Source organism: Sciurus carolinensis, chromosome 17, assembly GCF_902686445.1.
Source record: "Sciurus carolinensis chromosome 17, mSciCar1.2, whole genome shotgun sequence".
Classification (NCBI taxonomy): domain Eukaryota; kingdom Metazoa; phylum Chordata; class Mammalia; order Rodentia; family Sciuridae; genus Sciurus; species Sciurus carolinensis.
The window spans coordinates 55569424-55590403 of record NC_062229.1 but is presented as its reverse complement, the minus strand read 5'-3'; the positions used below and the strand labels follow the sequence as shown (position 1 = coordinate 55590403).

Below are 20980 nucleotides of genomic sequence, written 5' to 3'. Positions count from 1 at the left end.
GTGCAGAATTTAGATGATCAAGACACATTTAATCATGCCACTTCTAGTTAAAACACCTTTTCTGGTTCCCATTGTGGAGAAGCATGTGATCTTCTAGCCAGCTTGCCAGTCAGTCAGCCTTCTTCTACGGGGCTTGAGAGGTCCTTCCTAGTCCCCTCCCTCCCCTAGCCCATGATGACTTGGCCTCATCTACACTGCACCCATGCTTATTTTCAAACATATCCCACTCTGCACTTAAGTCTATCTTGTGCCTTCCTCATAGTTATCCCTAAAACTCATTCATCTTACCTTATTTTATATATATATATATATATATATATATATATATATAGAGAGAGAGAGAGAGAGAGAGAGAGAGAGAGAGAAAGAGAGAAAGAGAGACAGAAGACAGACACAGGGTCTAAGTTGTCTATGCTATCTTTAAACTTGCCATCCTCCTGACTTAGCCTCCTGTGGGTAGCTGGGATTATAGCCATGTGCCACCATGCCTGACTAGTCACCTGTTTTTAATAGACATTTTAGAGCACTTCTAGGTTTATAAAAAACTGTACGAGTAGAGTTCCCATATACTCCCTTCTCCAATAGTTCCCATTATTATATCTTGCATTAATATGGTAATATTACCATTGATGAAATGCTACTGATGCATTATTATTAACTGAGGTTCATAGTTTACATTGTTTAATCTTTGTGTGATATAGTTCTATGGGCTTTGACAAATGCATAATGTCCTACATCCATCATTACATTATCATAAGCATAGCCCTGTATTCCACCTTTTCTTTCCTCTCAATTTAAAATTTTTTTCCCCATACTTGTATATAGGGTAATAGTGTCCATCTCAATCCACCATCCTTCCCATCCCCACTGCCCCATCCCTCCCCCCACTCCCCTCTGCATAATCCAAAGTTCCTTCATTATTTCCTGACCACCGTCCCCCATGGATCAGCATCTGCTTATCAGAGAAAACATTTGGCCTTTGTTTTTTTGGGATTGGCTTATTTCAATTAGCATGATATTCTCCAGTTCCATCTATTTACCTACAAATGCCATAGTTTCATTCTTCTTTAAGGCTGAGTAATATTCCATCATGTATATGTACTTCATTTCCTTTATCCATTCACCTGTTGAAGGGCATCTAGTTTGGTTCCATAGTCTCCCTGACAATTTTTATTTTTATATTTTTCCTTTCTAAAAATTTGTTCTCTTTAGATATACATAACACTAGAATCCCTGTCAGTTTTTAACCATCAGTTAAAAAGCCCTCTCTTCTGTGAAGGATTCTCAGACTCTCTTAAATATAGTCAATCTCTCTGATGCTTGCATAGTACTTTCCTCAAACTGGTTATAGCTTCTGCATTCTGCATGGTAGAGATGCACACTTTTATTCCTTCACTAGATTGTCTGTCCTTGAGGGAAAGGTTGTGCCCAGTTGTTCTTAACAGGTGACTTGTGAATGCTGACTGAACTGCCCAGTTGTTCTTAACAGGTGACTTGTGAATGCTGACTGAACTGAATCCAATCATGAAACAATATTAGGATAAGTATTTTGTAGAAAGGGTCTTGAGAGGCAAGACTTGGAATTCTGAAAATGACATGTACACTTGTTAATTTTATATGTGCTTCATGGAAGGGTAAGTTCTTTGAAGAAACAGTCTTCTTTCCGATTTTGGCTAAGAAACAGTCACAGGTGAGGTGGTCCAGGCCAGCTTTATATTATTAAGGCCGCAGTTGTATTTCCCAGCCTCTCTTTTCTCCAAAAACAAAGGGGTATAGGAAAGACCAGAGCTGTTTTCAAGTTCTCCTAAAGCACACGCCCCTCTCAGAAGGGTCCCTGGAAAGTTTTTGTCTGGTCCCCACTCACTCTTCCCAAGTGCCCACTAACAACTGAGGATATCCAGGTGTCTTCCGTGGACAAGGAGCACCTTCCTATAAACACTGATTTTCTTAATTCATGCTGAGCTTTTTGCTTTAAAGACACTGTTCTCAAACGTTCTAAAATGCTGTAGGAACAAGCAGATCGGAACAAAGGCAAATAAATCGAATCCTGTGAATTAGCAAAGCAGACGCCCTTTCCCAACAGCCAGCACAAAGCTAAATGAAAAATATCAGTCATCCACTAGATACAGTATTTTCCCCTCTAGCCAGAGCTGCCGTTTGCCAACCTCCCTCAACCCAAATGGGAGACCGCAAAGGTATAAAACAAACCACCAGTTCCCAGACGGGAGTCAACAGTTTCAGCAGCACCATCTATTTCTTTGAGCAACACTAGCGGGTTGATAGACCTTGGCTTTTACTTCCTGTACCTGTCTCGAAATACACTTGCGGGTGGGGGTGGTGAGTCGGAGGGAAGGGGGCAGTGAGGAGGGAGAGCAAGAAAGAGGGAGAGAGAGGCAAGGAGGGAGGGAGGGAGAGAGGGGGAGAGGGAGGGGGAGAGAGAGAGAGAGAGAGAGAGAGAGAGAGAGAGAGAGAGAGAGAGAGAGAGAGAGAGAGAGAGAGAGAAGAAACAGCCCGGGGTAGATACAGCGTGAGAGGGAGCCAACCCGCACCAGGAATTCTCAGTAGTGCCAGACGGTGGGGAGAATGGGGGCGCTCTGGAAACCGCGTTAGAACCTAGGGCAGTTACCTGGGCAGTTAGTGCTCTCTAGGGAGTAGAACTCCCCCATCCCCCCGGCCCCCCGCAGTCAGAATGACCGAGGAAAGGAGAACGGGGACGCCTGTCTGGTTCCAGAGCAGTAAGGAATCCAGGCACAGCCCCGCGAAGGGTGCGCTTCGATACCGCAGCGAAGACAGCCCGCAGCACCTGTACTCCCAGGGGGCGGGGCCTCCTCCAGGTGTGCAGAAGGGGAGGCCAACGCGAGAGCCCTGACCCGCCCCGGGAAACGAAGCATCTCCCGCCCCGAAATGCACTGGGAGGAGCGGTTAATCCGCACACTGCCGCGGTCGCGGCATCTGCGGCTCCGCCTGCCTCTTTCGGGGGGAGGTGGGGAGAGGACACGCTGCGGCGCGGAGGGGGTTAACCCGGCGGTTTGAGGCTGAAGCGCACTTAACTCTTCGGCGCCCGCGGGCCAGTCGAGCCAGGCCCGGTGGCGGCACCCCAAGTCTCACACAGCGGCCACCCTGAGCGCGCTGGCCGTGCGGGTAGAGCCCCCAGCCCAGCTGCTGACAGCTGGGGCGCGGCGCGGCCCGTGGGAGGCTCAGAGCGGGCGCGGGGGGGGGAGGGAGGGCGGGGGACGGCGGCGGGCGCGCAGCGTCGCCAGGGCGAAGCCGGCGTGCGGCGCGGCGCGGCGGGCGCGGAGCGAGCGAGCGGGCGAGCGCCTCCGTCCCCGGATGTGAGCTCCGGCTGCCCGCGGTCCCGAGCCAGCGGCGGCGGGGGCGGCGGCGGGGGCGGCGGCGGCGGCGGGCACCCGGCACCGCGGCGGGCGGGACGGGCGGCATGGGGGGCGCCCCGAGCGGCCCCGGTGGCCGGGCCGGCATCATCACGGCGTCCCTCCGCTAGAGGAGGGGACCAAGCCAATTCTCCTTTGCAGCAAAAAATTACATGTATATATTATTAAGATAATATATACATCTGATTTTATTTTTTTAAAAAGTTTATTTTGCTCCATTTTTGAAAAAGAGGGAGCGTGGGCGGCGAGCGGTTTTTATAAATTATCTTTATTTTCTGTTATTTGTCCCTGTCCTCCCCACCCCCTGCTGAAGCGAGAATAAGGGCAGGGACCGCGGCTCCTACCTATAGGTAACCCCCTTACCCATTCCTTCCCCGTCCTAATGCCCAGCATAGTGCCCTGCACACAGTAGGCGCTCAATAAATGTTCGTGGATGATGATGATGATGATGATGAAAAAAATGCAGCATCAACGGCAGCAGCAAGCGGACCACGCGAACGGTGAGCAGTCAGAGCCTGGGCACCCGCTGCCAAATCTAATCCTTGTCATGGTCCTCCTCTTCCCACCCCCTCTTCCTTTTCACCCCCCCCCCCCCCAATCTCCAGTGCTATGGGTGGGTTGAGGGGGTTGGAGAGGATGCTTCTAGCTCGGTGTCATCTACATAGAAAGGGAAGATGCGTGACAGCCACTCCGTTCTCCCCTTCAGGCCCTGAATGTCAGAGTTAATTCTGCATTTGTGGGGTGGGGGCAGCCATTGGGTATGTGGACTACTGTGAAGCCAGAGGGATGGCGAGTCGAGGTGATTCGGGTTCAGTGTCCTCGGGCTCAACTTTCCTCCAACGCCCTCGAGCAATGGAAGGAGGGGGGCTGTTAGTCTTCAGCCTGAGCCCCCTTTCAGCCTCTTCTTGCCTTCTCTTCCTCCCTTGCCCCCTGGCTGACTGGGAAGAAGGTCCTTGGTGGCATCCGGGAAATTCTAGGATTGCCCGGTTTCACCCTTCGCTCCCGTGGGTGAAGCGCACACTCCTTCACTCGCAGGGAGGCCGGGTCCTGGAATCTGGGGGAAGGGGGTCGGGTGGAGCGTGTATTCCCGCTCCTGGCGCCTCCAGTGCGAACGTCGGTAACCTAGCAATGCCCAGGGAGTCGATGCCGCTCTGGGGCTCCCCTCCTCAGTCCCTGTCTGGCACCACGTGCAATTTCCACGCGGACCGGGGCTGGGTCAAAGGAGGCTGGAGCAACTCCTGGCTATATACCCTCTTTGGAGATTAGTGGCACCCCCTCCCCCGCCCCCAGACTTGAAGCCTTTCCGGGTGAGCACTCCCCAAGAGAAAGGCTTGGCTCGACTCATCCCCGGGCTCTGATTGTCTGCTGTCTGCAGGCTTTGCTCCCTTCTCAGGCTTGCTGGGCAGACAGATCTGTGCTTGCTTTGATTCTCAGCAATAATTGGTTTTGCATATGCTCATCCCTCTACCTCTGTGCCATCTCTTTCACTTTGACTTCTTCCTCTGCTAGGAGGCTGTGGCCCAAGGCAGACAGGTGCCTGGAAGACCTGCCTGGGGATGGCCTGACCCCAAGTGGTGGGGGCTTGGCTCACAGAGGCCCTCTTTGGTTTTTGCCTTGTGTGCACCTGGATGTTAGCCTACACTGAGATGATTCTTATTTAGGCCTTGAGGGCCCCTGGCATATTCTAGCCTGTCTATCCTAGGTGTAGGTGTGCAGGCTGTCTGGATGTTGGCTTGACTGCTCCTGCTGCAATTTAAAATGCAAAAAAAGCCCTAAAGATGTTTTCTGTTTTCTCAAGCTCCTGGAGGAAATGAATCCCAAGTATCATGAATTTTCATTTGAAGGAAGTGTCGGTGCATAATCTCAATATCTGCTATGGGACTTTTGGTATTGCCCTGTACCAGTGAAGATTTTTTTTTTTTTCTATTCTGAAAAAATGGGTTTGTTTCAGTGGAAAGATGTTGGAGTAACACCCTGAAAATGATTAAGACTATTGAATTATTGGCACTGCCTTTGTGTGTGCATGTGTGTGTGTGTGTGTGTGTGTGTTTGTGTGTGAGATGGTGGTAATTATTATAGAGAAAAGCTGTTGTACATATCTATTAACTTATAAGAGATACATGGGTTTTCAAAGTCAGAAAAGATACAGAAAAAATGTGACAGTGACCCCAGTTTTTCAGAAGAAATATACCAAAAGACTCCTTGCAAAGATGTGGGTGTGGAGTACTAGCTTGGTTAGGTGTGGTGCAGCAAATATCCTGTGTGACTGACGCTTAGAGCAGAGCCGTTGGACTTTCTCACTGTTCTGCCTGACCAAATCCTTGCTTCTAAAAAATAGGACATGAGATTGAAAACAGGAACATCAGAGTGATTTATCTTATTATTGTTGGTAGACAACCTGGAGTCTCATGTTTCTGTTTTTGTTTTGTTTTAACCATTCTTTTTCTCCTTCTTCCCAGAGGCAAACTATGCAAGAGGCACCAGACTCCCTCTTTCTGGTGAAGGACCAACTTCTCAGCCGAATAGCTCCAAGCAAACTGTCCTGTCTTGGCAAGCTGCAATCGATGCTGCCAGACAGGCCAAGGCTGCCCAAACTATGAGCACCTCTGCACCCCCACCTGTAGGATCTCTCTCCCAAAGAAAACGTCAGCAATACGCCAAGAGCAAAAAACAGGGTAACTCGTCCAATAGCAGACCAGCCCGCGCCCTTTTCTGTTTATCACTCAATAACCCCATCCGAAGAGCCTGCATTAGTATAGTGGAATGGAAGTATCCTTTTTTTGGGGGAAGTCTTTCTCATTTTCTCTTTTACCATCTGTTCTTTAAAAGGATTTGCTTTCTGAAATGACACTTACAAAGCTATAGCAGTCTGGAATGTGAAGCTGTGTATTAGGGGTTTCATGGTATATAACTTCCTGTCTCCTTAGGTTACAGAGGGGTGGCTCCCTGGGTATATTTAGCCTACTCTCTGTGTGGGTGTGTGTTTCATGGTGGTGGTGGTGGGGAGGGAGTGAAGCCTAAAACTTCAAAGTGATAGAGAGTTAAAATATGAAACTAATCTTTGGTTATTAGACATTACATGATTAGTTTTAACTCCATCATTGTTTTAGGGTAGTGGTATGCAGTGAGCCTATTGCAGAAGAGGTACACTGATGGAAAAAAAAGACTGAGACTGTACTAAGACTGTACTGGAAGTAATCTTTAGTGGAATCTTCTCGTTTCTTATGTTTGAAATTTACTTCTGCAACTACAATTAATGCTAAGGTTGCTTCAAGCTCTAACATTTGATGATTCTGATTGTTCAGGTAACTGTAAATATGAACTTCATAGGGAGTGTTTTTGATTTTTTTTTTTTTTTTTGCTATCAATGCTGCTATTTCCTGGAATTTTCTTTTGACAAATTCAAAAAACAGTACTTGAGATGTGAGTTTGGGGAAGTCTTTGCTGGGAGAGGTTTGTGTGTGCCTGTTCTTCCGGAGCCTTGGAGAGTTATAGAACAGCCCTCTCAGTGGAGGAATTTGCAGTTGCTGCCTTTATAAAAAAAAATTCTGTCTATGTCCTTGGACTGAAGTTACATTTCTGGGCGTCTCCTTTGTATTTTTAAAACTGAGCTCCTAATGCCCTGTGATGGTTGTCATACTCTAGGTCTTCTATAACTACCATGTTTCTGCCTGCTTATCCCCATTCCTGTACCTTGAGGCCAGACTTCAGTTATTGCCATCCTTCAGAAAAGGTTGACTGAAACCTTCGCTTTGAACAAATAGCTAGTCAGCTGATTTGTTGGTCTGGGTAAAATAAAGCATTTTTTTTTTCCCAGAAGAGTTTTTTGGACTGATAGGGACCTCAAAGCAGTTCCTAATGGTAGACTGGAGTGCCAAAATGGGGCTTCCCTCAGCAGGCCCAGAAAGATGGAGAGGTCATGCTATAAGGATGTTGTCAGTTAGCTAGGAAGTGGAGCTAAACCCCCTAATAATTTGAGTACTAAGCTAGGCAGCTGTTTGCATGCCCTCTGTCTTAGCTTGCTATTTTCTCTACTCCTGGACAGGAGTTAAAAATGAGGCAACTGCCTAGAAAGGTTTTGTAGAGAGCAGTTGAATGCTAGGGTAGGATTTGAAAGATTTTCACGTGTTTTTTTTTTCTTTTTAGAACAGATGTCTCTTCTCTAGAGTGAGTTATGATGTCTCTCACATTAGCTGGGGTTGTGTGTGTGCATTTTCTCTTTAAGTTCTTTTCTAGTCTGAGGACAGAACACTCGTGTCAGGCCAGAGGGGAGCTAGGTAAATTAGTGTGTGCCTCCATGGCCTCACTGGAGTCAAGGGCAGCAGTGCACTTGCCAGAAAGATCACCTCCTCCTTAGGTTGTCTCTATGTGACTCTGAGTAAGCAGAGATCTCTCGATGGGGTTATTAATTTTATGTGGAGTGAAGTGGGAGGCCCAGTGCCATTTCTCTTTGTGCACAGTATTTTGTACATAGCAATTTATGTGTACCGAGTGAATTCCTGGATCACGATGCTGGCTCCCTTTCCCAAGTTGCCAGACATATGTGTATAGGAAATAGGGCATGTGGCTGCTGGTTCAGGGAGGAAGCCTACTTACAAGTGGGACAGTTTGTAGAATAGGTAGATGTTAAGTGATATATGATCTATTTGGTTTTTCAAATGACAGTTCTCTTCGATTTTAGGGAGCTGGTTATAGAAATCTACCCCATGATAGCTCTGTCAGACCCTGCGAGCACTGGGAAAGTGAGAGTCTTGTTTGTTTTTACAGATAGGAGAGCAGAGTGTCCGGGACCTTGGGGGAGCAAAAGGTTTTCCTCTTATTAGAAGAAATTGTTAGGATCAGACCCATCTATTTCTTGTGGCAGTGAGATAGTATCTACCAGTGTTTGGGGACTGAAATCAGACCAAGATAAAGCAAAAAACACGCCTTATGTTTAGCCTTGGTGAACAGTTGAACATGTTAGTATTTTCCAGATTTACATATTTATCATTTAGGTTTATCATTTTGGAAAATGGGAAAAGAAAGATGCTGGTGTGGGGGTAGGGGAGGCACTAACTGTTTCTACAGAGGATGACTTTGGGGCAGTCGACTTTTTAAATTTCAGTGGGGAATCCGAAAAATGAAAGGAGAATTCTGAAGTCTTTTTCCCCTGTCCTCAGTCCTGGGGATTGAATCCAGGAGTGTTCAACTACTGAGCTACATGGCCAGTACTTTTTATTTTATTTTGAGATAGGGTCTTGCCAAATTGCACAGACTGGTACTGGGAATTGAACCCAAGGCCTTGCACGTGCTAGACAAATGCTCTATCATTGAGCTACAGTCCCGGCCCTCAGAAGTCTTCTTAAGGTAGACTGCCTTAAAGTTGGATCCCTGGATAAAAGATTTGTAATACTAGATGAGTTAAGAGAATCAATGTGAGTTAAAGCTAACAGGCTTAAAATAAACCCATCAAAGTTAGTAAGGGGATAATGTTATTTCTGTCCTTATTCCAATGACTTATCAAAGCTCTTCAAAGGGGCTGAGGTTTTATGAAATCTAAGAGATTTCCAGAGAGGTAAGGGATATTTGTTGCTTAACATCATTTTTTGATTTCCCAGAAGGGTATCAGGACGAATGGGGAAGAGTCTGTGGATAGCTTCAAATCTTTAGTACCTTGAGGGATTTAGTTAAACCATGGCCTTTCTCCTTGTGGGTGAATATACAGAGATACTGTTGTAAAATCAAGCCCAGGAATTGCAGATTAGGTTGATGCTCCTAAAACCTCGAGTTTGAAATGGCTGAAAACCAAAAAAATAAAAACAGTCATTTTGGCAAATATCAAATTTTGTATTGCCAGTTTTGACAATGTCTCTTAATAACACCAGAATGTTTTAGCAAGTATCTGTTGGAAGCTGATCTCAAAGTGGTTCTTCCAGAGAGACCTCCGGGATTTAAAATTGTTAAGGCCTACTTTGAAAGTGTCTGGTGCTGATTTCTTATGGCTTTTTAATTTAATTTGTTTATAAATTGAACACAGCAATAGCACATTATAAACTGAGCTCCAGTCCAGCTATAATCTGAAACAGTTATAGCTATCGATTACTCTAGTAGAGAAAGCAGAGGCGGGAGCTGAAGCCAGGCTTGCTTATCACAGCATCTGAGGATGAAAGTCATGAGAGTCACAGGGAGAATGGAGAAGATTCCTAGTGGCTTTGCCCTCCCCAATCCAGATAGGAGATATATACTGACCCAGCCAGGAATAGCCCCTGCGAAAATGGCTTTAACACATGGAGGCAAGGATCTGTGGAAGAGATTTATACCATGATGACTACTTCTCTGTGTCTACAACAGCTGGGAATTTAGTAAGGCCTCCTTGCTTTTTAAGGTCCAAGAAGCAGAAACCTGGTTTCACACAGTGCCCTAATTGGCTGTTCAATATTTTTAAGTTTTAATATACAATGTGCAGCAGAAGAATAAATGTAACATGATCCTTGCAAAAGAAAAAGGACATGGAGAGGTCATTGGATAGGATGACCTACTGTGAGATGACCTCTGATGATTATTTCTCTTGAAAACCTAGTAGCCACAGTAGTCAGTCAAAAAATGATTTGTATATGTCAGTTTCATTTTAAAAGTAGTTTACATGTGGTATGATCGGGAGTGTGATTAGAGAGATGGTTTGTTTGTATAAATGCATATATACCTTAACGAAAATTTTCAGACCATTTGACATATTTATATTATTGGCTATTTTTGCCAATTGTGTGGCCTTAGCTATTTACATCCCATTCCCTGAAGATGATTCTAATTCAACAAATCATAACTTGGTAAGTGTCTTCAGAGTTCCTGCTTATCCTGGTGTATGCTTATCATTTGCTTCTGTACTTAAATTGGCAGCTGACTTTCTGGGTGATGGAAATTTACAACCGTGCATGTGATGTTTCTTGAAGCTTTGCAGCCATGGTTTTTGGTTTTGTTTTAATCTATATTCTCATATTTATGTTGAATGAGGTGTTTAAAGTCATGAATCTTGTATAAATAATGTGGAACATTTTACAAAAGAGGTTCGTAGCAGATTTTAAAATGACTTTTCTCTCTATGTAGATTTTTGCTGTTTACTATGTTCTTCCTGATAATATTAGTTCTCTCTTTTAATTTTTAAATCTAGTGTTATTTGGGAACGGTGGGTACTTTGTTCAGTTTTTCTGGTAAGTAGAAAATATCATAGATCTTATATATGAGCTATTAATTTTTATAAAAGTAGAATATAATACAACTAATAAATCTGCACAAAGCATAATTTGGAGAATAAAACAGTATACTATTGATGTTTCTACTTCAATTCCTATGAAATGTTCCAAGGTAAAATGAGTTTATGGTTAACAGCAGTATCCTTTTCTATATACTTTATTGACCTCTTAAAGGTTTATACTGTACGCAAGTTCATTAAAAGTTCTGGGAAGTTCTACAGTTAAAAAAGTTTTTTTTTTTTTTTTTAAATTCAACTAGTCCCTGAAAGTAATTGGTTATGGATTCTTTAAAAATCTTTTGGCAGAGGACTTTAATGTCATGGAACCAGTGTTCCATGGAACTTCCTTTGGGAAAAGTTGATATAATTAAAAAAAAAAAAAAAAAAAGCACTAAGGAGCACTAGACGAGACTAGGAGCTTGTCCTGCTCAACTGTCAGGGGGTTTTATTTTAGAGCATTTCTCATACCCTTTCTGCATTGCTCCTCCCCCACCTGGCAATTAAGTAGATTGGCTAAGAAGATCACTAGGATTATTTTTACTTCTGACATTAGGTAGTCTTTGATGGTCCAGAAGCCATTTCAGGATTTTTCCGGGGCTCCAGCATCCTTCTTGAAAGGAGCAGTTCCTGATAATTGGAGACCAAGTGGATGAAGGAGGGAATGGCAGACTCTCCTGCTTCCTCTTTCAGCTAGTTCCACTTGGATTTGTTTCTTGTGTTGAAACTGTATTTGAACAGGGCTGGATGTTCTTTACGGAGAGAGTGTTGTAAAGGCAAACACACTGTGCTCTCCCTAGTTGGGAGAGCTCTGCTGGCTTCAAAAAATAGTGAAATTATTTGCTTGTGAATTTAGCCTTCATGGTTTATGGTACAGGATTTCTTGTTACATTTAAAGTGTTTGAGGCTGGGGATGTAGCTCAGTGGTAGAGCACTTGTATAGCATGTGTGAGTTCAATCATGAGTACCACAAAAACAAATGAAGAAAATCAGTTGGGCATATTTCAGGTGTAACGTCATGTCTCTGTTTTTGGGTTTGGGTAGTTTGATTTCTAGAGTTTTCAAAAAATTTTGGATATTGCTGCTGAAAATACAACTGTGAATAGGATTTGGATATACCTATGAACACTGTTAGTATATATTTGTACTATGCTTGAGATTATTTGCATAATTCTGGGTATTTTAAATGGCTTTTGATTTGGTTATAGACGTTTGACATTAAATGATCATTTTAAAGGAAAAGCAGAAAGTGAAAAGCTTCCCATCAATGAAGATGGATCCTCGTAGTCTAGGCCACAGATGGTGTTAGCCTTGTTACCAAATTTAACGACGTGGATGGTGACCCAGTTTGTTGCTTTTTGTAGCTCAAGAGAACATGATTAAACAAACTTAGAAAATAAATACCTTTCAGAAAGGCAGATTAATTTAGACCAATGGAATAATTAATGTAGCTGCATGTGTAAGCCAATTAATATTCTGATTTTTTTTTTCCCAGAGAAATTCAGGGCACTAATATGAGTGCTGTCAGACCATTTAGATTTCTTAGCTAAGAAGTGAGGGAATAAAGTATAGGAAATGGATAAATCTCTCTTCTCCTTTGTAGCTCCGCCCAGTGGGTCCTTTATAATTCTTAAACACTGGATTTGTTCTTAGGGTAGGTGAGCAGTGTGTTAGTCTGGCAGGCCTTTTGAAATACCAATGTATATTTTGAACTCTTCACTTAATATTCTGAAACTTCTGGTGTTAAAGTTCCTGACTGCTTTCACTTGGATGGTCACATGGCCAAACAAGTTTCTGTACTTTCCAACTCTTCAATTATTTCCTTTCCACTGTGGGAAGGGAGGCTCTTTGTGGATTTCCCCCTGACTCTGAGCAAGGTCCCATGCCATGTCTGTCCTCCCACCAGGGAGCCAGTTCTTTTTTTTATACATTTGACCCAATTTGTACCCAAGTGATTGCTCTATTTTTGGGATCCGTTTAGAGGCAGCTGAATGAAGCTTATTTTTCATCTGTAGTAAATACCTTTCAATTAATGTGAATGACAGAACAAAGGGCAGAGACTGTCAAGGGTTGCAAAGTTGTGCATCTCAGGAAGCTGGTGGATTTCTTTGTTAGCTCAGTGGGAAATACGTGTGGCAAGCACTTACAGTGAAATTCAGGGCCCCTTTATGGCTGATGTTTCTGCCTATTTCAGGTCAGTTGTAGTGATATTATTACTTTAGTCGAATAAGAAATGTGGCCATCTCCATGAACCCAGTGTGTGTTTGGTCTGGGTGGTGCCTAACACTGCCAGCTTTGGGGATTTGAAGACTACCTTGGGGGTAGTAAGTTTTCCCAGAGTTAGATTTTTCTTTTTTTAAATATAAACAGTCTAAGTTTCTATGCCGTTTTCCTTTGTGGACTTGCAGGGAGAAGTGGAGGCTGAAGCCATGGAAACCGTGCAGCTTACTCAGTTCCCACAGTCATAGCCCTCCCAGTTCAGTCAGTAGCAGTGTTTCCTCATTTCCACTTAATGAAAACTGTACATCATTTATTTTTTTTTTCTTGTTGGTATGGAGGAGGGGAGCTTTTACAGTTTCAGGTGTCAGAGTAAGGATGATTACAAATTATACTTTCCTGTGATGAAAAACGCTGTATTTTATATTCTAGCCTTAAGTTTCTCATAAGCAAACTGATGTGGTTGAACAGTTTTCAGTCTGTGAAACCTCTTCCTGGTATTTTCCCTCCCCAGGCTGCCTCCAGTTCTGTGGTATGGAACTGCCTCAAATTAGAAATGTCCCAAATGAGGATCACCATCTGTAATTTCAGACCTTGTTTGCTATCTGCTAGTAATTGTTATCTACTACTAAACCAGCTCTCTATACTCTCTACATATTTATGCTTCTCTATCCCTTTGTCTAGCAAAGGGCCTGGCTCATCACAGATGCTCAGTAAATGCTTGTTAAGCTGAACAAAATGTTTTACTAAGTCTTTGACCCCTTTACTCATCTTATTGTTGAGGCCCGATTGTTTATATTTTTAATTTCTTGACATTTTGCCTCTGTTCAATCCTGCATATCTTCCCTTTCCTCTTCATTCACACCAGAGTCAGATGACTTGATAGAAGTGATCCTGAGGCTTCAGTGGCTAAAACTATTGCCCACCAAAGAAAGACCAGATCCTACAGCCAGGTCCAGTTTGTTCTGGTCCAACCTCTTTTTGGTTTACCCCCCACTCTTCTTCTTCACAGTCTCCCCTCTCCCATTTGTCCACACAAAGTTCTTAAGCACCCCTTTTCTACTGGTCCACCTCCTGGCTTTTCTTCTACCATTTTCTCCATCTGAAATGCCTCTTCTTCCCTTTTACTGTTCTTCATATGTCACTGTCCTTAAGTTTCTCAAGAATAATCTCAAGTTATATCTCTTCAATAAGACCTTTTCTGATCCTGATCCAAAGAAACATCTTATTTGAACCCCTCTCATGACACTTGGCATGTAAAACACCATACAGTTTTGTTTTTTATTTGCACATCTTTATCTTATCAAGCATACTCAGAATACAATCCAGAGTGAACTATTTTGAGTCCCTGACCCTGCCTGGCACAATAGTATGCAGTAGATATTCAGTTGCTAAATGTTGATGACTGCCAAATGAACAAGTCTTTCAGGAGAAGCACCTTGCTCTTTCCTTCCCTTGAGACAAAATTTAGAATTTCCTTGGATGGCAAGTTCCTCTGTTGACTCCTTGGAGGTCCTTGGCAGGGAGTGGGTAGGAAGTTGTTTCTTCCTGAAGTTTGAAATCTGTGACTCTTGTGTATCACTGCTGAAGGATCCCTCAGAGCTGGGTTTCAGAGCCAAGCAATCACGTTTTGGGCTCTGATTACAGGGATCGGAGTAGCAAAGCATGGTGCGAGTCCTTCTGGGAAGCTGTGCTGGGCTGTGGACAATGTCAGTGGGATCAGATGCCTTACAGTGGCCAGGAATGCTGTGGAACAGTTTTATCACATCTGAGATCCTTGTGTATAGTGTTAAGTGGGCTTAAAAAGCTAGCTCATCAGATTTGCTTGGTCATATGGTTTAGCTTCTCACAGTTTTGCACAAAATGGGGGCGAATTGTAACATAGTATTTGAAACAATTTTGTAACCAGGCTGTTGGACTTTGCCTATAGGGTGTGTGTTAGTTCCGTACTTCATCTACAGTTTTTCCTCTATTATGTTCTGCTTCAATTGCAATCTCATGCCTGGATTATGTCTGTTCTTCAAGGACAGTTCAGGTGCTACATCTTTGGTTCAGCCTTCTCTGATCCTTGACCACTTCCTACCCGCATCTGTCTAAGTGCATATTTGCTTTCTCACTGGACTCCCATGAACATGGCAAACTCTCTTCGTCGTAGTTATCGTCCCCTTTCTTCCTTGTTCTATAAGTGTTATGGGAAGAGGCTTGGGTGTGGTGATTCTGGACATACGTTTTGGTTTTGACAGCCAGCTGTTTGACTGATTATTCCAGTGACTTTGGATGGAACTAGAATATGAGTTTCTAGAGGTTTCTGATTCCAGTCTGTAGCTTTATAAACTTAACTCTGCACCTGGCACACAGTAGGCACATCAGGAAATGCATACGGAATAAATGAATAGAGAATGACCACATAAGGGATCTATAGTATATCCTTATAGATCATTAGTTAATTTTCAACAATTGGCTAATGATTAATGGTTGCCCGAGAGGCTGACTTTCATTGTTCAATATTAATGAAATTACAGGAAACACCTGCCAGGCTTCACCTTTAATTTCAGGATTGTATGTTTCTTGGCAAATTTAATTCTTTGTATTTGAAGTGGAAAGAAGAAAGAAGACTACTTCTTGATACTTTTGAATCCTGTCACAAGCTGGCTTTTGTGTTCATTACTGTACATTAGCTACATTGTGAATGATTCTTTGCGGTGGTTGTGGGTGCCATGCCTAATTTAAAGACTGGTGGAGAAAAAGCCACAGAATGCCCAGGGTAGATGAACTTGTGGCACAAAATTTTTCTCAAAGTGGTTCCTAATAACAAAGTGTGAACCAGTTCATCTTCTTTGTTGTTTTACCTCATTTTGATAAAGGACAGATTGCCTAGATCGAACTTTTGTTGAACAGATGCCACTTTGATTATTGATTATTTTTCAGAAATAAAATCCAACTCAAAGAATTCAGATTTACTACTATTAAAGTTCCTTAAGAAGAATTCTAGTATGTCCTTACTTGTTGGGATTGTTCGTTAGTTAAAAAGGTGAATCTCATTGTTGTATATCACACCTTATGCAGAGAATCTCCCTGCTTAAACCCTTTAACAAATAAGATTGCCAGAACCCTTCAGCTTACAAGTTGCAGAAACTCACTCAAATTGGCTTAACTGAAAGAAAAAGTGTGTATGTGTGTGCTTGTAGGATTTTCTTTCTTCTTTTGTGGTGCTGGGGATGTTACCCAGGGCTTTGGACATGGTGCACAAGCACTGTACCACTGAGCTGCATACCCAGCCCACTGCAGTTTAATAAATGAATTAACTGAAGAGTACAGGGGGTAGAAATGGCATCAGACACAGCTGGAAAGGGGACTTAAAAGGTGTCATCAGGATTCCATCCCTGCACCCCACCCTCAGGTTTCTGAGGCTAGATTCTGACTGTTCAGTAGCTCAGCCTCCCATGCTGCCTTAAATGTGCATCTTTCAGTGCTCATTTGGGGAGAGGGCATGTGAGGAGATGCATTCCTTTCTTAACCTTAGCTCAAGTTTAATATTTTAAGATTGCATGAGAAACAGCAACTCTAATAGATCAGTGGATAGTTTCTTCTTTAAAAAACCTTCCCCATCAGTGTTTGTTTAATTTTTAATTTTCTGCAAAATGTGAGAAGTAACTTGATATAGAAGGCACAAAATTTTGGGAAAAGTCACAAGTCCATCTACTCTGGGCATTTCGTGGCTCTCCCTCCACCAATCTTTAAATAAAACATGACTCTCACCTTCCTAAAAAGAATCATTCATAATGTAGGTAATGTACCATACTGAACACCAAAGTCAGCTTATGATAGGATTCAAAAAAATTGCAGAGACTGTAGAATTCTGGGTGGTTGGCCACATAGGGATTGTGTGCAGTGTTAGATGGATGTACCATAGAAGAGAGATGTTGTTGGTGCTACATTCCTGGCCCTGTGAGGCAGGGTCAGAGCAGGGGTTAATTCATCTAGGAGTGGAGATTAGCATCCCCACTTCTACCTTTCGCTGGGCACAGACTCCTGGAGTTCTCTGCCATCAGAAGTTGCAGAATGTGTCCCCCAGGTTCTGTTCTGTTCATGTGATGGGAGTTAGCAAAGTGGTGGAGAGTGTTTCCCTTTTTAATTCAAATGAGATTAGTGTTTTCTCACCTGCGGTTCTTGTGCACAGTAAGGCTGTTTGGTTGGTGAAAATGACTGATGGGGAGGAAAAGATCAGAAAGATTGAAAGTGGGGACAAAGAAAGAACTTGCTTGAGGTGATCAGTCAGCTACAGGACCCCTGTGTATGTGTGCGCATGTGCACACGCATGTGTATGGGGTGGGGGTGAAAGTTGGGGTGGGTGTTGATGACACAGACCTTGTAGGATGAAGCCTGATTTATCTACAAGGATGAAGAAGGGACCCAGACATGACCCACGCTGGGGAAAAAGACTTTCTTCTCCAGAACCTCAAAGCAGTTATTTATGCAAAAATTTTTCCTCCTTCCTGCTGGGCGAGTGGTAATTTTAGAAATCTCAGGACATCTGTTGAAATTATTGAATGAGTGAACATGAGGGTCAGGCTGGAGAAAGTTGACGGGTGACAGAAGGAAGGGAAGGCAGGTGCAGACTTCTCAGAGGTAGTGTGGTAGGACACCAGCTGGTCAAGACTGATCCTGCAAGAGCCCAATTTGGAAGGAGGAAGAAGGAAGAAAGAGGTGGCCTTGCTTAGCTTGGGGATTACCCGGCTGGGTAAGAGACTCCTTCTCTTTTGCCTCAGTCACCCACCTCCCTCTGCAGTCAACTCCGGAGCGCCCCCTGCCTGCTGTACCTGTGTCCATGTGGAAGTCTAGCACAATGCGAACTCAGATATTTTTGTAGAGCTGTAAGGACACTTATTTATAAGAAATGAAATTGAGGCACCTTTATTTAACAAATATTTATTGAGACCTACTCTGCAGAGCATACCTACCCTGTGTTCTTGACTTCTAGTTCATTTGGATATGGCTCCCCATGTTGTTGCTTCCTTTCCATTAGGGAAAACCCATAAATGAGGTTAGAAAACATGTGTGTCGGTATGTATGTCTCATATTTTACATTCTTAAACCATCAATTAAAAATTTACACAAGCTACATATAGTGGTACATGCCTGTAATCCCAGTGATGGGAGGGGAGGCTGATGCAGGAGAATTGCATGTTTAAGTACAGCCTCAGCAATTTAGCAGGTCCCTGTCTCAAAATAAAAAATAAAAATGTCTTGGAATTTAACTCAGTGGTCAAGCATCCCTGGGTTCAATTCCCAATACAAAAAAAAAAAAAAAAATCACACAGATAGCATCTAAGTACATAATGGTGGGATTCGTTATGTATTTATGCATACATACAATATAACAATATAATTTGACCATTATCTTTCCCCAGTATTCTCCCTTTTTCCCTTACTGGTCCCTTTCTTCTACTACTGAACTCCCTTTGATTTTCATGAGACACCCCCACCCCCCACTGCCACCTTTCTTTTCCTTTTTCTTCTTTAGCTTTCACATATGAGAGAAAGCTTAAAACCCTTGATCTTCTGAGTTCAACTTATTTCACTTAACATACTTTACCAAACTCATTCTTATTACAGTAATCAGTGTGAGTCTTGAGAATTGTTTTTTATTATGTGCGTGCGTGTGTGTGTGTGTATACTGCATTTTGAAATGTGTATTTATTTTTCAATGTGTATTTAAATTTCAAGTGGGAACATAGTGCATATATTATACAGCTTCCTTTTCTTCAATTAATAAGTCTTTTAAATCTTGCCATATTTGATGTAAAAAAATCAAACAACTTCTTTGTTGCTATAAAAATATTCCATGTACAAATGGACCACAGTTTATTTAATTGTTCTGTTTCTGATGAACCTTAGGTTAGTCTCAAAGTTTTGCTATTTTAAACACTGCTTTATTAAATAACTTTTCGTGTGCCTCTTCATGTACGCAAGTAGGCATTTCTCTGGAATAACTACTTAAAAGTCAACTCTCTGGGTTGGCAGGTACTTGTATTTTTAATTTCCATACTTCCTGCCACATTGTCCTTTACTAATTCTGTACCAGTTTTACTCCCACACCCACTACATCTCTTTGAGAACAGGTATCTTTTCACTCTGATGAGTGATCTCATTTGTTATGTATTTTAGGAAGAAAAAGGACTTTTGGAGTACGATATGGCCTCTCTCTTGGTTGTTAGTAAGCATCCCCAACTATCTGGTTAGAGAAGAAAGTCTGTGAACCCAGGCACTAGATTTTCATAATTGTTTTTGAACCAGTGATCTAGATAAAAGGCATCAGAACCTAGTTTTTCCATGAACTTGGGTGCTGTAGAGCTTTTAAGTGGAATTTTCATTATAGGCAGTTACTAGGTGAATAAGTTTCTAACATAAAAACTAAGTCTTAGTTTGGGAGTGTCTCCTTTCTACATTTTGGTTTTGAGATGGATATTGTTTTTTTTGTCCCTATTCATAGAGGAAAAAAAACTATCCAAGTTGGTAATTTCTGATATCCCATGTTACTTGAATATTAACAAATTTACTTTTCATACATATTCATTATTATTCTTATTCTTATGGTCTCTCTATAAAGTTAATGCCCTGTCTACTTCCAAAAGCTTTGAGGTGGGTTAGAAAGTAGAATTTGATAAAAAACTGGGCAGTTGGGAATTGAAATGAAGTAGACCTGCCAAGGCCCTTCAGGTGAATGGATTGCTAACATTTGGGCACTCCACTGGACTTCCGGGCTTCCAGCAGAGGCAGGGAAAAAGAGCACATCTGAGAGGCTTTTATCCTCTCAACAAAGGGAAGCAGCCGCATGCCTTCAGAGAAGCACTTTCTAGGAACCGAACCCAAGGAGTAATCTCCAGCATGGGTCCTTGTACATTGGAAGGTGCATTGTTGAGGCACTGCAAGGCACGGCTCTGCTGTGCTTTTGTAAGAGTCAGAATTGCCAGGTTAGCAGATGTTCTCTGCACTTATTTTTTTTCTAAACGGCTAGGGTAAACATTAAACCATGGTACGAACGAGAACATTTCTATATTCTAAAACAACTTTGCTTTTTGATTATATGAATTAATAGGGCTAAAGCTGGGAAGATTAAAAATGAATAGTGTCACATAACTAACATTAAATTATTCATGAAGTACTTTTTTGAGCATTTATTACATGTAAAATATAGTCCATTAAACACATTAGAACACTATGCTAAAAGGATAGTATGTATTAATGTAGAGAACCCTTCCTCTCTCCCCTCCAAAAACGTTTTTGAATAGGTATGGTTTTGTTATTTTAATCTAATCTCAGGAAGTGACCAGTATTATTAGAAGAACACATTCTTGATTGTTCTTCAGTAAATAAATAACAATGAGTTATAATGAAACACTGTTTATATTTAAATGACTGCTTTTAAACTGCACAAAAATCAGTTTAAATGGGTAAAATGCTGCCCTTTTATTCCAGTAATTAGCCTCTTAGTCCTTTTTTCATGATAATGCACAAGTGAACTTCTCTTTGGACTTAAACAAATTCTGAAGTATCGAAATATAAATAATGGTGAATTTGTCTCAAACTCTTCAGAATTTTTATCTGGTGGAAGTGAAATTAAAATGTTAAAAAAATATATATATATATATATATTGGTATATTTGGTACTGGAGATTGAACCCAGGGGCACTTAACCACTGTGCCACATCCCCAGCCCTTTGTTTTTGTGTTTTATTTAGAGACAGGGTCTCACCAGGTTGCTTAGGGACTTGCTAAGTTGCTGAGGCTGGCTTTGAACTCGAGATCTTCTTGCCTCAACCTCCCCAACTGCTGGGATTACAGGCATGTGCCACCATGCCTGGCTAAAATGTTTAGAATTTTAAATTAGAATAATGTGGGAAAATAAACACAGCTAGCAAAATCTGGTGAGAGAGGTATTTAATATATGCTTTGTGTAGAAAGCTATGGTCTACTGTGGTCAAGGGTAGAGAAAGCTTTGGTATATGATGTTGACCAAATGAATTAAACTAATTGATGCATTAAAGCCAGGTGGGACAATAGTAGGTTAGGTGCTCTGGTGTGGATTTACCCCAGTGTTGAAGCAGAGACATGATGAGGATGAGATTGGAGTGGGAGTCCTGAGACT

The 20980-nt window shown here is 42.4% G+C and overlaps 1 protein-coding gene across 1 annotated transcript in view; it reads left to right on the top strand.

The window, feature by feature from the left end:
- The first annotated feature begins 3384 nt into the window (after positions 1-3384).
- The window catches only part of Cacna1d (calcium voltage-gated channel subunit alpha1 D), a 306525-nt gene continuing 288929 nt past the window's right edge, over positions 3385-20980 (top strand). Inside the window, 3 exon segments of the mRNA XM_047530661.1 lie at positions 3385-3889; positions 5849-6158; positions 10090-10195. Coding sequence (XP_047386617.1) covers positions 3823-3889; positions 5849-6158; positions 10090-10195 — 483 coding nt within the window. The 5' untranslated portion in view covers positions 3385-3822.